This window comes from Gekko japonicus, unplaced genomic scaffold (genome assembly GCF_001447785.1).
Source record: "Gekko japonicus isolate JY-2015 unplaced genomic scaffold, Gekko_japonicus_V1.1 scaffold182, whole genome shotgun sequence".
Lineage (NCBI taxonomy): Eukaryota > Metazoa > Chordata > Lepidosauria > Squamata > Gekkonidae > Gekko > Gekko japonicus.
The window spans coordinates 1,319,793-1,339,436 of NW_015173128.1; the positions used below are offsets into that span (position 1 = coordinate 1,319,793).

At 49.4% G+C, this 19,644-nt stretch overlaps 1 protein-coding gene across 1 annotated transcript in view; it reads right to left on the reverse strand.

Annotated features, from left to right (window-relative positions):
- Positions 1 to 329: 329 nt before the first annotated feature.
- The window catches only part of ZSWIM7 (zinc finger, SWIM-type containing 7), a 28,836-nt gene continuing 9,521 nt past the window's right edge, over positions 330 to 19,644 (reverse strand). Inside the window, exons 2-5 of the mRNA XM_015422072.1 lie at positions 14,388 to 14,409; positions 9,210 to 9,312; positions 5,218 to 5,322; positions 330 to 1,658 (exon numbers count right to left, since the gene is read on the reverse strand). Coding sequence (XP_015277558.1) covers positions 1,545 to 1,658; positions 5,218 to 5,322; positions 9,210 to 9,312; positions 14,388 to 14,409 — 344 coding nt within the window. The 3' untranslated portion in view covers positions 330 to 1,544. The remainder of the gene's footprint in view (positions 1,659 to 5,217; positions 5,323 to 9,209; positions 9,313 to 14,387; positions 14,410 to 19,644) is intronic.

Genomic DNA, 19,644 nt, shown 5'->3' on the forward strand with positions numbered 1-19,644 from the left:
AGTGAGTTCCCGTCTCTTGTCCCAGCTCCTGCCAACCTAGCAATTCAAAAGCAAGAAATTGCAAGTAGATAAATAGGTACCGCTTCAGTGAGAAGGTAACAGCATTCCATGCGCCTCGGCGTCTAGTCATGCTGGCCACATGACCATGGAAACGTCTTCGGATAGCGCTGGTTTTTCGGCTTAGAAACGGAGATGAGCACTGCAACCCTAGAGATGGATTCGACTGGCTTTCGAGCAAGGGAAACCTTTACCTTTACTAATTTACAGGGGAAGATTGAGGAACAATGTGGTTTTGTTCCTATGTGACCATTGCCCCCCCCCCCAAATAAAGTCCCGTTCCCTTCTATTTGCCTTTGTTTTTTTCTCTATTTGTAAATTTTGTCATCAGTTGTTTGATGCTACTGGTATTCTCAAATGGGAAACAGTCTAATGTAGGCCAGTTACGGTGTAAATCAATGTTCCTTCTTAAAAACAGTGGAAGAAAGTGCGTGTGTGAGAGAGGGAGGGAATTGGGGGAGGTTATTGCTCGCTCAAAGGACAGCCCTGTTGGATGTAATTTTTTTTTTTTTTAATAAAAGCAATCGTCTGGTCATTCACTTTTGGGGGGCTTTGTTGTTTTTTCTTCATGAAAGCATCGGTTTCTGAGCTCAAGGACTGATTAGATCAGGGGGCCCCATCCTTTTTCAGCCTGTGGGCACATTTGGAATTCTGACACAGCAGGGTGGGCACGGCAACAAAATGGCCGCCACAAGGGGCAGAGCCAGCCACAAAATGGCTGCAGCCGCTTTCCTTCAGTCGCACGGCATAGATCCTTGTGCTGTGGGGGCGGCTGCTGCCAAGGCGACATTTGCACAGCCAGTCGAATCGCCAGCAGGCAGCCAGAGGTCTTGCTGGCCAAAAGCCCTACCTGGCTTCACCTGCTTCCTACAAACACTTGGTGGCCACCAGGAAAGATGTCAGGGGGCACCACCCCGGAAGCCAGGCTCAGAACAGCAGAAATATTTGCCCAGGCAGATCTGAACATGGGTGAATTCTGCTCTGGAGCCCTTCGTTTGCATAATTCACTCTCATTTTGCCAGAAGGTGAGGACAGCGGGAATCTCACTCAGACGTCCGCTCTGACTGATCTTGCCTCCACACTTACAAAAAGAGGACACGCACCGATCAAGTCCTCCTGGCTTCACAGTCCCACGGGGGCTAGAAGCGTGCCGGAGTCTGCACCCACCTCCAACTCCTGTGCTTTCCACGTCCCCTCGCTCCGTATTTGGAAACACGCGGAAGCTGGAGGTGTGGGAGCTCTCTGGGAATACCATCGGAACCCAGAGCGCAAGGGATACGTGCACGGTTTAATCCGGTGTCGTTGCTTTAAAAATGGTGCATTGAAGATAGATGCTCCGGTGCCTTGCAGGGGCCACTAGGGCGGAGGACAAGGAAGCAGAAGAAAAAGCAGTCCCATGGAACCCAATCTCCCCACCCCACCCCCAGTTTGGGTTCCCCCCTCCTGTAGCCAGATGCCCGGCTGCGAAGCCTCACTCCTGTCTCTCTCTAACTCAGGCTGTCCTCCATCAGTAAGAGGCTGGTCAGCTGCTTGTTGGAAACGGTGAGCTCCTGGCACGTGCCCAGGGCCTGGCTCAGGTAGACGGCGAGAAGGTGCTTGCACTGCAAGAGAGAGGGAAGGAGCCACGTTAGCTGTGGGGCTTCGCTGGCTTGCCTCACAGGGAGGCAGCCACACTGGTCTACTTTCTGTCCCTCCAAAAGTACTGCCAGCTGTCCCCTGGGTTGCCTACTTGAGTTAGCCATGAGGATTGCGACAATGTGCAGAATCTGGCAAGCTAGGTTTGTCCAGCCGAACTTGGTGTTGTTCGACTGCCATCTCCTCCTCTAACGGGGCTGTAAAGATTGGGGGGGGGGTGCTGTGCCGTAGCTGAAGGCATGTAAACAGCCTTGAATGACTCTGGGTGCTTCCTCGGTGGGGGCCAAAGGAGAGGAAGTGGGCTCCCATCAAAGCTTGGGAAGAAGATGACCCCACTCGGCTGAGGGGAGGAGGCCGAGATGCCTGTTAGCATTTGGAGTGGGGGTGTGCAAAAAAAAAAATATTCGGGTTCTTTTGGATCCGGGTCTGTTGGACCTGAAAAATATTCGCACATCCAAATGTGCCCAAATACTAATATCAGTATTACACTGGTATTCGCATCAATATTCAGGAACCCAAATATATTCAGATCCATTATACCCTATGGGGACTGTCCCCAGAGTATAATAGAGAATTTCACTTGCTGAGCCATGCCCCAACACGACTCACGAGTGAAGGAAAGGTATTTCCCCTGGGGCTTGTGCACCCTCTGCAGGGCAACTCCCCACAAAGGGGAGGTATTTTAATTTTAAATATCTCCCCTTCCCTCTGGGGCTCCTGCCGCCTCCGTGGTGCAACTTTAAATACCTTCCCTTCACCGGGGAGTTGTACAGCAGGGGCCACAGGACTCCGCGAGTCGCTGAGCCCGAATAAAAGCCAAATAATATTGGCTTTTATTCAGGGGTGGCTACTTTGGTAGCTGAATATAAATCTCTGATTTGTATTCTGCAGAATAAATACCTGAGAAGTACTGATAAGGTATTTTTCAGGTATTTATTCAGCTTGGTATATACCAAGTGCACACCCCTGCTTTGGAGCAGATGGAGAGACCTGTGAGTTGGTTGAAGCACTCTGTGTGTGTGTGCACATGCACACAGGATCTCTCTGGGGATTTGATGTGCAGTAGTGGATCTGCTGCCTCTGCACCTCCACCTGCTCACAAGGACAGTGCAAGACACCAGCACTTTCTTCTCTAAAGAGAATCAGCCCATGTGGTGGTGGCCCTGGAACTTCTCATCACTCGGGAATGTGAGGAGCCCTGAACATTATCATTTAACTTCAGTTGCATCTTCCATGGCATGCTACGAACAGACTTATGGCTGTGAGCAAACATCACCCTGAGAAAGGCAAGAAATGCTTGAGTCTTACAGAGCCATATCCACAGACCTCCTCTTGCCACTGCAAATAAAGGCCGTGAAGAGCACTTTGATTGAAAAAAGCCCTACTTTTTTTCATGCCAATGCAAACCCTGAAAGCAGTTAAGTGCAAGAACATGCTCCTATAATGTATTTATTACCTACTTAATTTATTAGCTGCCTTTCTTCCTTCAGGAGCTCGAGGCGGCTTACAATATTAATTAACCAAATAAAACTGAAATCTTAGATTATGATTTAGGGCTGCTTGAATCAAATGCAGTTCTAAATAAAGCAGCCTTCAGTTGCCTCCTAAGGATAAAAAGCGAGGGGGCCAGGTGCACCTCCCTGGGGACGTTGTTCCATAATCGTGGGGCTGCCACCGAAAAGGCCCTCTCTTGTGTATCCACCAAACGAGCTTTGATTGACAGGGCAGTCAGGAGGGCCTCTCCCTGTGATCTTAATTCCCAGGCAGGAACATCTGGGAGAAGATAGCCCCTCAGCAGCTGTCGATTCTTGTGCTCGTTCAACAGAACTTCCAAGTGTGGAAGGAGCATCACTCAGACTGTCAGATGATGGAGATAAGCATTCAGAGGAATTCTCCTGACTTCATGACTTTCTGGCTGGCACGAAGAGACTCTATGTTATGGAAACTCTGTGTTAGGGGCTGTGGCTCAGTGGTAGAGCAGAAGATCCTAGGTTCAATCCCCGGCATCTCCAGTTGAAACAGGCAGTAGGTGATGTGAAAGACCTCAGCCTGAGACCCTGGAGAGCTGCTCCTGGTCTGAGTAGACAAGACTGACCTTGATGGACCAATGGTCTGATTCAGTACAAGGCAGCTTTATATGTTATCGGGGCTAAATGGAGCCTCCCTGGACAGAGGCAGCTCCTCACACAGGCCTGTAGCTATGGTGGGGCTTTTGGGGGCTCTGCCTCCTTTCTTAAAGACACAACCCCACAAGAATTTCTCCTGTAAATGCTTTTTTGAATAATTTTAAAACATTTTTTTAAAAGGCGTGCACTCTTTTAAGCAGAGTGGGGTGCTGTAGTTGACTAATTCCTGCACTGAGCAAGGGGGCTGGAGTAGGTGACCTCTAGGATCCCTTCTAACTCTGTGTCAAGAAACTGGTCTCCTTTAAGAGAGTTTTTCTGCCTAAGTGTTAGCTTTCTTGACTATAGAAGTCATCATCCCTACCTGCTTGTTATCAGAACTGTTGCTTAGTCTGGCAGAAATTATTACATTGCAGCAGCTGAGAACTGTCATCTAAAGTGGTTGACAGCTTGCAATTTAGAGATCTATCCTGGTAGCAGCTTGCTATTGGCTAAATGGTTAAGAACACCTATGTAGAATAGACAGCTTGAGAAGACTCAGAGAGAGAAGAGACTGCCTTGAATGCTCTCTTCAACTTCCACTCTGCTGCTATGCTTCCAGAGACTCTGCTCATCAGGAATGCTAGTTGAGATGCGAGAGCTCCACGCCTGATAGGAAATGTAGTGAAATAGCCAGCTAGGTTTTTTGTTTTGGTTTGCATTCCTTGCCGAACTGTACACACTATTTCCCCTATCTATGTGTGGTTTGTCCTTTGCTTTTGTAAATAAAGTTTGATGTGTTTTTATACAAATTGGAGTGAGTTTACTGGCCAAACCTAGATAAGTATTTCCAGTGCCACACCTACCGTTTACCAGAAAATTTTTCAGCCTGCTATTGACACACTCTGAGGCTAAGATTTGCAGAAGCCTCTATGCTTTGATTTTAAAAGGCTTGATTCCACAGTAGCTGAGTCATAATCATCAGAATTCTGGCTTTTCTTTCTGTACTGAGAATTTCAGCCCCACAAGAAAAAAAAATTGCCCCACAAGCCACAAAATCCTGGCTAAGGGCATGTTCTTATCGTAAAAACAATGTTCTCATGCATCATGAGCTTTACTGGCAGGGAAAGTCCCATCGCTTTCCTGCTTTTTGTGTCTAAACTTCCAGAGGCTGTGGGCCAACCACTGATGAAAGCAGGATCCTGAGCTCACTTGGGCCTGATCCAGCAAGGAACTGCTTCCAACCCTGTGACGCATATCCACGTGTACGACAGACTCCTCTCTCTGCCTCCTCACTGAGTCGTTGCAACACTCTGGGTTCCTCTGTTGCAAAAGTCAAGACGACAGCACCACGAGAGGGAGAGAGAGAGAACACACACCCCTTTGCTGAAAGCTCCCCCCACTTCCCACCTGAATCACTCACCAGCAGACTGTCGCTCTTGCGCAGGACGGAGAAGGCGAAGGCTGGACAGGAGCAGAAGTGGCAGGAGGCATAGCAAGTGTAGAGCTTGCCGGAGCTGCCGAGCACCTGTGAAAAACAGAAATGAGAGCAAAAGATGAAAGCCTGGCCGAGCGGGGATGGGACGTGGGCCTCCCCCCCCCCAATGTGGTGAGGCACACAGGCTTGGCTTCTGCAACGCCTAATCCTCTTTCTGTTGCTAGTCCTGCCTCAGGAAATTTCTGAAAGCAGAGAAGGGACAGAAAAGGATTTCCAAGGGGTGGGTGGGTGGAAATGTACCTTCCGTGTCCTCCCCCCCCCAACTAGCAAAACCAGGCTAAATGACAAAAGCATTAACACAAATAGGTGGGTTGATTGCTGATCATAGAATTTCATCTTTTTTGTAAGTGCCCCTTGCCCTGTCCGTAAGGGACATTTGCCTCATCCGTTGACCTTTGGATGCCAGCCTTTAGGGGGTCCCCCTTCCCTGGCTGCAGCACCTGCTGGGCATGGGTTGATTTGCAGAGGACTGGAAGGTGGCTGGCCTCTTCCCTTGAGGCTTATTCAGCGGGTCCTGCCCAGCGCCTGGTCTCCACGACATCAAGTCACGCATAGGGTGTGCCATAAACAGGAGAAGCTGTACAAAAGCTATTGTCAGCGCATCTGAGCGCTTTTCTTTCAACAGCAGATCTCGCTCTCCCTTCAGTGCCATATCACGAACTGTTTCTGAAACTCCCCGTAAATTGCGAGTAGGCGCAGCCAGAGGAAATTCTTGGGCCTGTGGGGGTTAAGAGGCACGGATCTTGAATCTCAGCCAAGTAAGATACTCCAGCTTTCTCATGCAATGAAGCCCAGCTATGTATTCATGGGAAAAACAGGAAACTTCCAAAGGCAACAGCTAAATAGCAATGAGACCAGGGGTTCTCAAGCAATGCTCCCTCTAAGCTGTGGAGTCTTGTGAGCAAGAATTCTACTTTGTGAGCTACCAGCATTAAAGCTGTGAGCCAGCAATTTGGCTACTGCATGAATTAGTTTGCTCTGGAGCCATCCTTCCTGAGCTGAGACAGAAATGTGTGAGCCGGAGGCTAAAAAACTGAGCTAGCTCACACTAACTCAGCTTAGGGGGAACACTGTTCTCAACCCTTTTCAAGTCTGTGGGGACCTTCACAATCCTGATACGGTGCGGGGGGACGCTCTGCAAGAGGGCAGAAGAGCAGGGTGCCAGCCACCTACCCCGCCAAGGGGTGGGGGTGGAGGAAACTGTGGGGGAGGGGGCAAAACACACACACACACACACACACACACAACTGTCTGCCTGAAGCCAGAAGCCACAGACAGTATTTCAGCCTGGCAGGTTTAATACTCCTGCTCTCTGGGGCAGTCTGCCATAAGACAATAAGTGATTAAAATGAAAGCCATTTTTTTAAAAAAATGACAAAAAAACACACAGGATGTGAACAGAACAGAAGTAAACAAACAAAGCGGAGGCAGGGAAGGGAATGCTGGAGGGAGCGCGGCAGGAGAGGGGTTGGCTAGTCCGCCAAAGCCTCTTGCTTGGAACCTCCAGGAGCGTTCTCCGCTGGAACCCTTGGCTGGCCCTGCTCCGTGGCTGCCCAGCTCTCCCCGATACCCACAGAAGGATCAACGGCCAGAAGGGAAGAAACGCAGAGGCCGACGACCCCTCTGCCATCCGGTGGCCAGGGAGGAGAGGGATCCGCACAGACGTCTGCTTGCCAATATGCCAGGCGATCCATTCTGAATGGGGTGAGAGTCTCTTTCGCCACCGGTTCCATTTGGACGTTTGGTCTGTACCGTAACAGTCTGTTATCGTTCTGTGGTCCAGCTCTGCTTTCCCTTGCAGCTGCCCAATTGTCCATCACGGATATGCCCCCCCCGCCACAGATGCTAGGATCAGATGACCTACAACTGCCAATCAACTGCATAGTTTGGCCCCAGGTTGTAGGAAAGAGACAGCAAAAGACAGGGTCTATACCTCCTCGTGCCCAGGACCAGGACTCCCCGAAGGAAACACACAATTAGTTTATGGAACTCACTGCCACAGGATGTTGCTGCCTCTGGCTTAGAAAAATTAGCCACTGAATTTGGGGAAGAGGAGCCTATTGAGGGTAATTCATCCAGACGAATAGACAGAAGCCCCACGGACAAAGACCAGCTCCTCGAGGACAAGTAAGAAGGGAGGGTATGCAGAGAGCCATCTGGCGGGCCACTGTCGAAAATCAGAGGCTGAATTGCATCTGACAGGCCTCTGATCTGATTCAACAAGGCGGTCCTGAGATCATCCATGATGCCAGGCATCAAGTTCTTGCTGTGGGGAGCGATGGAGTCCCCTGTTCCTTGGCGGAAAGACCAGGGCTTCAAAGTTCTCCCAACCAGCCTTTGCAAGTATCCTCCTCCACCCGCGTGGCTCCCACCCCATTCTCTGCTACCCGAAAGAGCTGCCCATAGGCCTTGTGACTTTTAGAGAGCCAGTTTGGTGCAGTGGTTAAGTGCGCGGACTCTAATCTGGGAGAACCGGGTTTGATTCCCCACTCCTCCACTTGCACCTGGCTGGATGACCTTGGGCAAGCCATAATTCTGGCACAGCTGTCCTTGAAAAAGAGCCTTTTCTGTCAAGAGCTCTCTCAGCCCCACCCACCTCACAGGGTGTCTGTTGTGGGGAAGGGAAGGGAGAGGAGTTTGTCAGCCGCTCTGAGACTCCTCTGGGTAGTGAAGGGCGGGGTATAAATCCAATCTCTTCCTCTTCCTCTTCTTTTAGTGGGCCAATCCTGGCTGCCATATTCTTTTCCGATCCTGACACCAGGATCCACCAGGACCAGCAGTCACACAGGGCCAGCAGTGACACCAAGACAATAGATCTGTGGGTGGACTGGCCCACCCAAAACTCAAGCCGTGCTTGAGAACAGACCTGTCCTTAGTCCTTAGGAGGCATGCGGAAGCCCCTCCCTCCCGACTTCTTTCACAACCACCCCGAGGCAGGCTTTTGGCGTTGTTTCAGCTTGCCGGAGACATCCGCTGCTTCAGTCTGAACACGGCCCGCTTTCTGGGCAGACTCTTCATCTAGGGATTGGCAGGTTTTACAGATTGCCCCCCTCCCTACTTATCGCTGTTCTCGCGTCACAACATCCCTCTGAGATCATGTCTCAGTCGACGGGGAGACATTTTAATCCAGCTGGGATGAGTGACGCTCCGTGGCAAGGGGGCCCAGCCATCCCTTCCGGCCTGAGATCAGGGGAGGGGGTCATGAAAAGTTTGCACGGGACACGGCCTGTCTCGCCCCGCTTGAGATGGGACAGACTGAGCCAGTTCCACTTCTGATTATTTAGAGATGCCTAACATACGAAGGAAAACACTACAACATCAGAAACACTCGGCGATCGACACCAACCCAGAGAATCTCAAATGGGCAAGTGCTGTTCAGAGTATCCTCGAGAGCCCTATCGTAGCAGGAAATGACTACTTGAAAATGGAACTGAAAGGTCATATTTTATTTACATCTTAAAAGAAGAAGAGGAGATTGGATTTGTATTCCACCCTTCACTACTCAAAGGTGTCTCAGAGCGGCTTAGAAACTCCTTCCCCTCCCCATGACAGACACCCTGTGAGGTAGGCAGGGCCGAGAGAGCTCTGACAGAAACGGCTCTTTTTCAAGAACAGCTCTGACAGAACTACGGCTTGCCCAAGGTCATCCAGCTAGGTGCAAGTGGAGGAGCGGGGAATCAAACCCGGTTCTCCCAGATTAGAGTCCGCGCACTTAACCACTACACCAAACTGGCTTAAAGGTACACCCCTCCTTTAAGAAAAACTTTCAAGGTAGCTCAGAGCACAGCAGTTTAAAAAAAAACCAATAATGTAAAGCGGCAAGACATGAACATGGGAACAGGGGAGGTGGAAAGAAACTCTGCCTGGGGGGCTGGGGGGGGGCTTTGGGCAGCCTTGCGAATAGTACAGGATTGTACCTGATACACAGTCCTTCCACTAGGAGACACGATCCGTGTGACCGATTGGTGATCGACCAAGTCCAAAGCAGGGACGGCAGAAGCCCCAAAAACGAATTTAAGCCTAGAAAGAAAGAAGCCACTGTGTTTGGTTTGCAAAATGCTGTTTGATACTGGACTTTAACATGAAAGAACATAAGAAGAGCGCTGCTGGATCAGACCAATGGTCCACCCAGTCCAGCATCCTGTCCCACACAGTGGCCAACCAGGTCCAACAACAGGGCAAGGAGGCCGAGGCCTTCCTCTGATGTTGCCTCCTGGCACTGGCATTTAAAGGTTTACTACCTCTGAATGTGGAGGTTCCCTTTCGTCACCATGGCTAGTAGCCCCCGATAGCTCTGTCCTCCATGAATCTATGTCTATGCCTGTACTCATCACTTCATCCTCTGGCAGCAAATTCCACATTTTAATCACTTGCTGTGTAAAGAAGTATTTCCTTTTTGTCAGTCTTCATCTACGGACTATCAGCTTCATTGGATGCCCTCAAGGGAGAGGGGGGAAAGTTCTCTTTGCCAACTCCCTCCACCCCCCGTGCATAATTTTATAAACCTCTATCACGCTCCCCCCTCGTCATCTCTTTTCTAAACCGAGAAGTCCCAGACTCCTCAGCCTTTCCTCAAACAGAAGGCGCCCCAACGCCCTCATCATCTTGGGGGTGCCCTCTTTTGAACTTTTCCTAGCTCTGTGATACCCTCTTTGAGATACGGTGACCAGAACTGCACCCAGCATTCCAAATGAGGTCGCACCATAGATCTATACAGAGGCATTATAATACCGGCCGTTTTATTTTCAATCCCTTTCCTAATAACCCCAACACTGAGTTTGCCTTTTCCACTGATCAGTGTCTCAATTTAAATGTGCGATTTTTATGGGTATTAGATTACAGGGTAGATTATTATCCGTGTTGAGCGTGGGATACAGTGACGTTTGCCAACGGCCGGTAGGGAAATTCCTGAGATTTGGAGGATGAGTTTGGGGAGAGAACTCGGCAGGGTTGTGATGCCGCAGAGCCCACCCTCCGTGGCTGTCTTTGTCTCCAGGGGAACTGCCCTCGGTAGTCTGCAGATCAGTCATAATTCTGGGAAAATCCCAGGCCCCACTTGAAGGCTGGCAACCACAGATACGATTGATCCAAATAGAAAGGGAAGTAAAAGGGAAGTAAAAGGTTTCCCTTGCTTGAAAGCTAGTCGAATCTGACTCTAGAGGGTGGCGCTCATCTCTGTTTCCAAGCCGAAGAGCCAGCGCTGTCCGAAGACGTTGCCATGGTCATGTGGCCGGCATGACCAAACACTGAGGCGCATCGAACGCTGTTACCTTCCCACCGAAGCGGTATTTATTTATCTACTTGCAATTTCTTGCTTTCGAACTGCTAGGCTGGCAGGAGCTGGGGCCAGAGATGGGAGCTCGCTCCGTCATGCGGCACACTCGGGTCTCGAACTACCGAACTACAGACCTTCCGGTCTTCAGCTCAGCATCTTAACCTCTGAGCCACCGCGGCCCCTTAGAAAGGGAAGGGGCTGCCCTAATTTGGCCCCTTAGAAAGGGAAGGGGCTGCCCTAATTTGGCCACAACCAAATCGCAGCTGTTTGGATGTGAGAGAATCAGAGCTGGGGCTGTGCCTGACTGCCTCCATAGATAATGGCAATGGAGGCCCCTCCCTGTGATGTCACTGGGCACCTGGCTCCTTCAAGGACGTAGCAAAACAACAACTCTGCCCCAGCACACACACACACCCCGTAAATTGGAAAGTCTACGCCGGGGTGGCCAAACTGCAGCTTGGGAGCCACATGTGGCTCTTTCACCCAGTTCAATTTAATGTTAATAAAAATCAAATTTGCATATTTTCCAATTAAAAATGTGTGTGTGATATTCGTCCGTGTCTTGCGGCTCTCAAACATCTGGCTTTATTCTGTGTGGCTGTTACGTTAAGCAAGTTTGGCCACCCCTGGTCTACGCCTATGTGCCTGAGTCAAATTAAGACCACTTCCAGAGAGCCAAGCAGAAAAACCTTGGGAAAGTTAAGATTCAGGCGGGTAGCCGTGTTGGTCTGAAGCAGCAGAACAAAGTTCGAGTCCGATGGCATCTTTAAGACCAACAAAGCTTTATTCAGACTTTAAGACTTCATGTGCATGCACATGTCTTCAGATACATCGGAATGGAAGCTACCAGGCCATACATATAGGTAGAGGGTAAGCAGCAAATTAGCACACAGCATATTGAAGTTGGTCCTTGCATCTGTCAAACCACTTTAATATGCTGCAGGCTATTTTGCTGCTCACCCTCTACCTGTCTGTATGGACTGAAGAAGTGTTGCATGCACACGAAAGCTTATCCCTTGAATAAAACTTTGTGGGTCTTAAAGGTGCCACTGGGCTTGAACTCTGTTCTTGGGAAAGCTGTTTGCTTTTTCTCTTTTCTTTCCACCCTGCGAGGTGTGCCCAGGTTGTCAGACTAGAAACAGGTTTTCTGAGCTACGACCTTGTCTGGAAAACAGAAGAAGTGCTTGCTGATTTCACAGGGGAACAGTCTTTCTGCCACAGAGCAGCCTCTTGTGTTGCTGCCTCTGTCCTGTGCCAGGAGGAGCCATACAATTAGCAGAGGATCACCTGAAAGAATCGGAAACTTAGCAGCTATTTTTGGCTAGTACATCCGACTGGTTCAATAAAGGATTTTGTGAGCAGGAGACTCGCCGGGTGAGCAGTGCACAATAAGCCATGTTCGTCTGCAGTGACAAACGCTAAACCCCCCAAAACAGGGAAAAGGACTGATTTAAAAACAGCACCAGAAGGATGCGTTTCTATTCTGGGAAGAACAGCTCTAATTCCACCCAAGAACCCAGGACACAGAACTCCAGGGATTTTCATTCTTACTCAGTGCAACTGACCCTAATCTCTGCATCATCGCAACGGACAGCCTGGCAGATGCGCTTATCCCTAACGGCTGGGAATGGGGAGGCAGAAAGGACAAGGAAAGATTTGCGCCGCTCCCAAAGGACAGCCACCTGGAAAAAGCGCTCGAGGAGGTCTGAAGGCCTTGCAAGCCTGGCCGGTTTAGGACAGGATTCTTCCTGCTCTTTCATTTCACTTTTTAAAGGGCTTTTTGTCTCCGCACCACGACAGGAAGTCAGATGCCAAATCAAAAGGGAACAGCTGCCAGGAGGAAGATCCAGAGGGGAGATGTGGGAAAGGAATCGGAAGAAGCTGCAAGCCAAGGACGTGCTCGAGACCATTCTCTGTGTTAAGGGCCCCCTTGTTGTCCAAAGGCAATGACGAACAGGAGTGGAAAAGCACGCAAGGGGCCCATACTTGGATTTCTGTTTTCTCATTGAGAAACCAAAGCCCTGCATAAATCCTGCCCCACCAAACTTAGTCTTTGGATGTGATCTAAACCAGCCTACACTTGACCTCTCCTGTTCTCCTTTCTGAGACTTTAAGAAGAAGAGAAGAGATTGGATTTATACCCCGCCCTTCACTACCCGAAGGTGTCTCAGAGCGGCTTACAAACTCCTTTCCCTTCCCCTCCCCACAACAGACACCCTTGTGAGGTCGGTGGGGCTGAGAGAGCTCTGACAGAAACTGCTCTTTTTCAAGACCAGCTCTTATCAGAGCTACGGCTTTCCCAAGGTCATCCAGCCAGGTGCAAGTGGAGGAGTGGGGAATCAAACCCGGTTCTCCCAGATTAGAGTCCGCGCACTTCACCACTACACCAAACTGGCTCTCTTTAAGAAAAACCCATCCATCTATTTCTAGGAGATGCTTCAATAAAATCCATGAGGACTAGTAATAAGCTGAGACCAAGATGGGCAGCCAGTCAGCCACGTTGGTCTTTCTGTAGCAGTAGAAAAGAGCAAGAGTCCAGGAGCACCTTCAAGACTAACAAAACTTGCTGCAAATTTTGTTAGTCTTTAAGGTGCTACTGGACTCTTGCTCTTTTTTTACTGCTAGCACTAATAAGCTTGTAATTATTATTTTTTTTAAAGAGAAAGCTGCTGACACAGCCCAGCTAAACCACTGAAAAAAGCAGGTGTGGAATTGTGTAAAGGGTCTTGCACTGACACAGCATCAGAGATTCGTAGCACTGCATCAAGGATGCTGCATACCAGCAGAGCTATGCAGAACGGCCCCAGTGCTCAGTGCGAGCCTTTACGTCAGTTCACTTATGGGAGTAGAGGGGAGCAGTGTCATTAGATGCTAGTGTCTTCTCCCCCCCACCCCCGCGTGCCAGCCCCCCAGGCTCTGCTGATTCATGGACCTCTTCTGCAGCCACTGCTGTCAAAAAGAACAAAATTTCACGGTGCAGAGGACCAAAGGAACTGGCAGATGACTGAACAAGTAGTGGTCACGCAGCCTGGAAAATGGAACTCATGTTCTAGCTGAGAAACTAGTGGAGGAGGAGGAGGAGGAGGAGAGATTAGATTTATACCCTGCTTTTCACTACCTGAAGGAGTTTCAGAGCGGCTTACAATCTCCTTCCCTTCCCCTCCCCACAACAGAGACCCTGTGAGGCAGGTGGGGCTGAGAGAGCTCTGAGAGAACTGCTCTTGAGAGAACAGCTCTGGGAAAACTGTGACTGACTCAAGGTCACCCAGCTGGCCGTGGAGGAGTGGGGAATCAAACCCACACCAAACTCAACCAGCTCGAGGCAACGCCTCATGGCCAATCAGGAAGCACACTCAGAACTGCGACTCATGGAGACCCAAGGTGGGGCTCCTCTGGGCAGGCATTTCTGCACTTACACATTCCACTGGTAAATCTTTAGGGGCAGAAGAGTAAGGTGGGCCCTTGAGTGTAATTGGGACACAATCAATGTTCCCTCTAAGCTATGAAGCCCTCTGAGCAAAAATTCTACTTTTGTGAGCTACTGGAGTGAAAGGTGTGAGCAGGTGATTTGGCTGCTGCATAAATTAGTATGCTCTGGAGCCATCCTTTGTGAGGGAAGACAAAAAGGTGTGAGCTGGAGGCTAAAAAACTGTGAGCTAGCTCACACTAACTCAGCTTAGAGGGAACACTGGACACAATGCCCTTCTGTGATCACAAATTCGATTTGTTACAAGGTTGACAGAGATAAGCACAAGCGAAAGGCTCAGAGCAACGGCTCTAAGTGCGTTCAGTGACAAAGAGCCACAAAGCGGGTACTCACGCGGAGAGGAGGTCATCGGGGACTGCAAAAGAGAAGAGAAAACTACGTTACACTTTGTGCTCAAGTTGAAGATTCGTGTGCACTGAGGCCAGTTGCCTAGATCCCGTCACACTCTGGTATGGCCAAAAAACAAGACCTCCGATGGGGACGGTGCTGAAGAAGTGGGCAGGCTCTGCAAAGCCGGAGTGGATGCAGGGCTCAGTGGGGGCAGAGATAATCCCACACCCCACCGGTGCCCCTTGAGGGCCCCCTTGCCTTCCTCCCAGATGGGTAAGTGCCTGCCATTCATTCCTGGGTTGCTTTGGAGGAGGGCTTTGCAGGGAGAGCAGAGGACCTGCCTGGCCAGCACACCCAAAGGAGTCCCTCGGCGGGAAGCAGCACAACCCTGTCCGCAGAGCCAGCCGGCCCCTGTCCTTGCTGCAAAGGAGCACCTGCAATTTCCAAGCCCACCCAACCAGAGGGGGAGAGCTCGTGTGACTTTTCCTGCTTTACCCACAATGCCCCTCAAAGGTTGCACCCAGTGCACTTCTTCTGAGAGCAGGAGCAGCATCTAACTCCCCATGCTCCAAGATTAGTCCTGGGTTCTTGCACCGGCTGCTGTTTCTGAGGGAGCAAGCCTAAGCAGAACTGCTTGTCTACTCAGAAGTAAGTCCCTCTTTACTCATTGGGGCCTACTCCCAGGAACAGGTTTAGGACTCCAGACTACACGCCGCAAGCATGCCTCAGACTTCACCCACCAAACACGTGCCGTTACATTCATGGTAGTTTTAAAGACGTGAACCAGCAAGGCCAAGAAACTTGTCCTTTTCCTTCGGGGATGAAAGCTGGGCTTTGCGGAGGCCTGGAACCTTTAAAATTGGTCCCCGGCCATAACTAATTCAAGCCACTAATTAGTGGGCAAGGCTAAACACAGGAAAGTGTTCATTTGGGGGGCTGTTATAGGTCTTCTGATGTTTTGTGGTAATCAGGAACAGCACAGAGAGTCTCGCAATTTATTAAACGTTTGGTTCATCTCCACACACTGTTGTGATATCTTCGGAAAGCCATGAAGTGGAGGTTTTAGTATATTCAAGGGGCCGTGAACGAGAACTTTCCTAAGAAGAAGGTCCACTGCATAGACTTAAGTAGGATTCTGAGCAGCCTTGCCTAAGATTGTCCTCAAAAGCTATTACAAGGCAGGTGGTCAGTCAATGAGCGCTCTAAGAACATAAAAGAGGCCATGTTGGATCAGGCTGTGAAGACCCCCCCCCTTTGAGTTTTAAAAGTGTGGTTTCCCCCCCTCCTCTCTGGAAGTGACAGGAAGCAAGTTCAATTGCCTGCTAGATTACATCTATACATATGCTAATTGGCCAGGTAGATAAACTAACTAAGGAATTTGGTGCCAGGAAGTCTCCAGGTGATTCCTGGAGATTTCCCAGAAGGACTTCCTGTAGGGTTCCCAGGATGCACCTGCGATCTGGGTGGACCGGTTCAAGAGGGTGGAGGGAGTGAAGTTAAGGGATGGAGACACAGGTCTGATAAAAAGCCCTTGCTCCGAGGAGGAAGTGTCTCTTGGTGTTGATTCTTCAAAGGGAAAAGACTTCCCTTCGAATGGGACTAGATGGGAACCTTGTAGCTTTTAAAGATCATTAGTGCCTGCCCTATTTCAGCATCAGTTAGAGTATGTCTAGAAAAGGGAAAGAGGACTGTGTCGATGACCACTTTTCTATTGACATATGTTTGCTGATCTAGTGCTGTACTTAAGGATGCTTATAAATATTTTCTTTTAAATAAATCTTTTTTGACTTTGGAGGTTGGTTCTCAGGCTCTGTACCACCTAGATCCCCCCACTGTCTTGGACATGCTAGTGCAAGAGGGGCCCCTGGGTTGAGAAGAAAGCAGTCAGTGTGCATGCGGCTGTTTCTCCAGGGGAGCCCCAAAGTCGTAATTGGACCCCATGGTAACCAGGCTCTGGGTAACAGAGGACAGAGAGGCAGGGCCTCGGGCTGGAAAGGGGGGGGGCTGGGGTCCTGTCCCTCCTATGAAGAACCCCCCCCCCAAAAAAGGACAGGTGGTAGCAGTGAGTTGCCCTCGTGGAAGAAAGAAAGAACCCCCTTCAGGAGTTGGCAACGCCAAGGAGGGGTGGGCAGGGTCTGCAAGTCAAAACAGGCCTGTTCCGTCATACAGGCCAGTGGCCCATCCAGTCCAACACTCTGTCACACAGTGGCCAAAACCCAGGTGCCTTCAGGAGAGTGCCAAAACTCCAGAAACCCTCCCACTGTTGCCCCCCAAGCACCAAGAATACAGAGGCTCACTGCCACAGACAGAGTGTTCCATTTATTCCTTGTGGCTAATGGCCACTGATGGACCTCTGCTCCATATGCTTATCCAATCCCCTCTTGAAGCTGTCCATGCTTGTAGCTGCTACCACCTCCTGTGGCAGTACATTCCATGTGCTAATTACTCTTTGGATGAAGAACTTCCTCTTACAGATTCATAAACTGACAACCCTAAATGCTTACAGTTTGTAACTCTGAACATCCCCCCCTTCCCCGGACTTTGATCACAGAAGAGGGTGATAAGACCAAAAGGGATTCCGGGATTCAGTTACCCCAGAGCAGTATTCAGAACAGTTTATTTCACATAAAAACTATTTCTGCTATAATATTTTGCTCTCTGAGCTTCAGTTTGAGGTGATTTCTACTTGGGAATGGGCTTATATAGTTTCTCTGTTGCAGTTGTGGCTGCAGATAAAAGGGCAGCACCAACTGGGCTTCTATACAGCAGGTTTTCCTGCATTTCCATTGCCCCAGCAGAGGCCATCCCCCCTTCCTTTGGGCCATGAGGGCTTTTGCAAGTTAAAAAAAAATGGCACTAGAGTATAATTACATTGATTTACCATCGTCGCAACAGATGTAACAAGGTTCTCTGAATTCCCAGATCTTTTTGTTGTTGTTGTTCAGTTGCACAGTCGAGTCCGACTCTTTGTGACCCCATGGACCAGATCACGCCAGGCCTTCCGGTCTTCCGCTGTCCTCTGAAGTTTGCTCAATTTCATGTTCGTTGCATCTATAACACTGTCTAACCATCTCATCCTTTGCCGTCCCCGTCTTCTTTGACCTTCAATCTTTCCCAGCATCAGGGTCTTCTCCAGTGAGTGCCCCCTTCTCATTTGGTGGCCAAAGTATTTGAGCTTCAGTTTCATTATCTGGCCTTCCAGGGAACAGTCAGGGTTGATTTCTTTTAACATTGACTGATTTGTTCTTCTTGCAGTCCAAGGGACTCTCAAGAGTCTTCTCCAGCACCATAGTTCAAAAGAATCTATTCTTCGGCGCTCGGCCTTCCTTATAGTCCAACTCTCACAGTCATACATGACTACTGGGAATACCATTGCTTTGACCATGCGGACTTTTGTTGGCAGGGTGATGTCTCTACTTTTTATCATGCTGTTTAGGTTCGCCATCGCTTTCCTCCCAAGGAGCAGGCGTCTTTTAATTTCATGGCTGCTGTCACTGTCTGCGGTGATCTGGGATCCCAGGAACGTGAAGCCTGTCACTACTTCCACGACTTCCCCTTCTATTTGCCAAGGAGTGATGGGGCCGGATGCCATGATCTTAGTTTTTTTGATGTTGAGCTTCAAGCTACCTTTCCCCTTATATGTCTGCAAGGGAAAGGGCTTAAGACTTACTTTTTCTTAAAACGAATGCTGGGAATCCACAGAACCTGTTACGTTTATTGTTGCAATGGTATCCTGATGTAACAATATTCTAGTGCTGATTTTTTTTAAAAAACAGGGGAAGGAAATGGCTGCCATGCGGATGGGAAGATCTGAATTTTCCCACCCATAAAGCATCTATCCAGGCTTTACTTCAATCTTTCCCAAAACTCTGGAGCAAAGCAAGTCAGAGAAAGACTGAAGGAAAAGCTGGGGGAAACCTGGGAGATGACAGATGCTGCGGGGAAGCAGGGAAAAAAAAACACACCCTGCTTCCCAACAGCACCGAATCCAGGGCAGATGACCTGTGCGGGAATCACCCGAGTGTTCTAAATGCTTCACGTCTTCTTTCCAGGCATTGTGTTCATTACTTTGAGCCAGGGCTTTTTCTCGGGTGGAACCTCTTTGACAAAATTCTTTTTAAAATGTTTAAAAGTTCATGAGTTTTCAGTATACAGGCTGAAAACATCGTCTCCCTCTTGAGAGTTCCGGCCCCTCTTTTCCCAAAAAGAAAAAGCCCTTCTTTGAGCATTTATATACCACCTCTCTCAAATTTCCAGGCAGCCTCCAGATATTCAAACAACCGATAACGGTAAGAATCAGTGGAACTAAAATCAAAATGGGTAAACACACACTGGCTAAGGAGTACAAAAAGAAAAAAAAAGAACAAGAGGGCTTTTCACCCAATGGGGGAAAAAAATCTGCAAGAGAACTTCCCCTGATAAGCAATTCTAGACGGCTGGAACCACTAGGCAGAAAGTGCATGAGAGTGCCTGCCAGAAATGTGGGGCCAACAAAAGCACTTGTTCACTGGATTTTAACCGACACAGCCCTGAAACAGCCTGCACAACAGCCCTGAAAGGTAAGCCAGTATTTTTATTCTTGTACAGGGTGAACACAGAGGCTTGCCTAAGGTCACCTGGTACATCACGTAGCACATGTGAGATTTGAATCAGTGACTCCAGGCGCCACAAGCTCTCTCTCTCGGCCTCTGTTGCCACACTCCTGCGCATACATTCCTCTGCATCAGCAGAGTCACTGAAGACATCAAGGCTCCAGAGAATGCCGGCCTCTGAGATAAAACGCAATCCCAATGGACCCATCCAGCCTAAGCAAAAACATATTTCATTAATATGACTCTCTGGTTCCGCTGACACCACGGTGGATTAGATGCAGCATAAATATGTACGATGGGATTCATTTTGTCTGGCTTACTTAAATAACTCCCTCATCCAGGGCGCAGAGGGCAGGCGTTTTTCCATGTCAGTGGCAAGAAGCCCTCAAGGCCTGTAATTCCACTTGCGTTTAGCATTTCCAGCAAGCTCACGGGCACTCTCTGCTGGTCAGCAGCGGACTTTGTTAATTTCTCTCTGGGATGACTGCAGTAGGGATGGGAATAAGCTGGCTCGTGGACTAAAAAACTGTAGTTCGTGAAGTTTGTGGCAGGTCAACGGCATGAATTTTCCAGAAACTTCCCAGCGGTTTGTGGTGTGAACAGATACGTTTCCAGACACACAGTCTCCACTCAATCGAAACGTTTATCCAAATTCAAAGCCGGGGGGG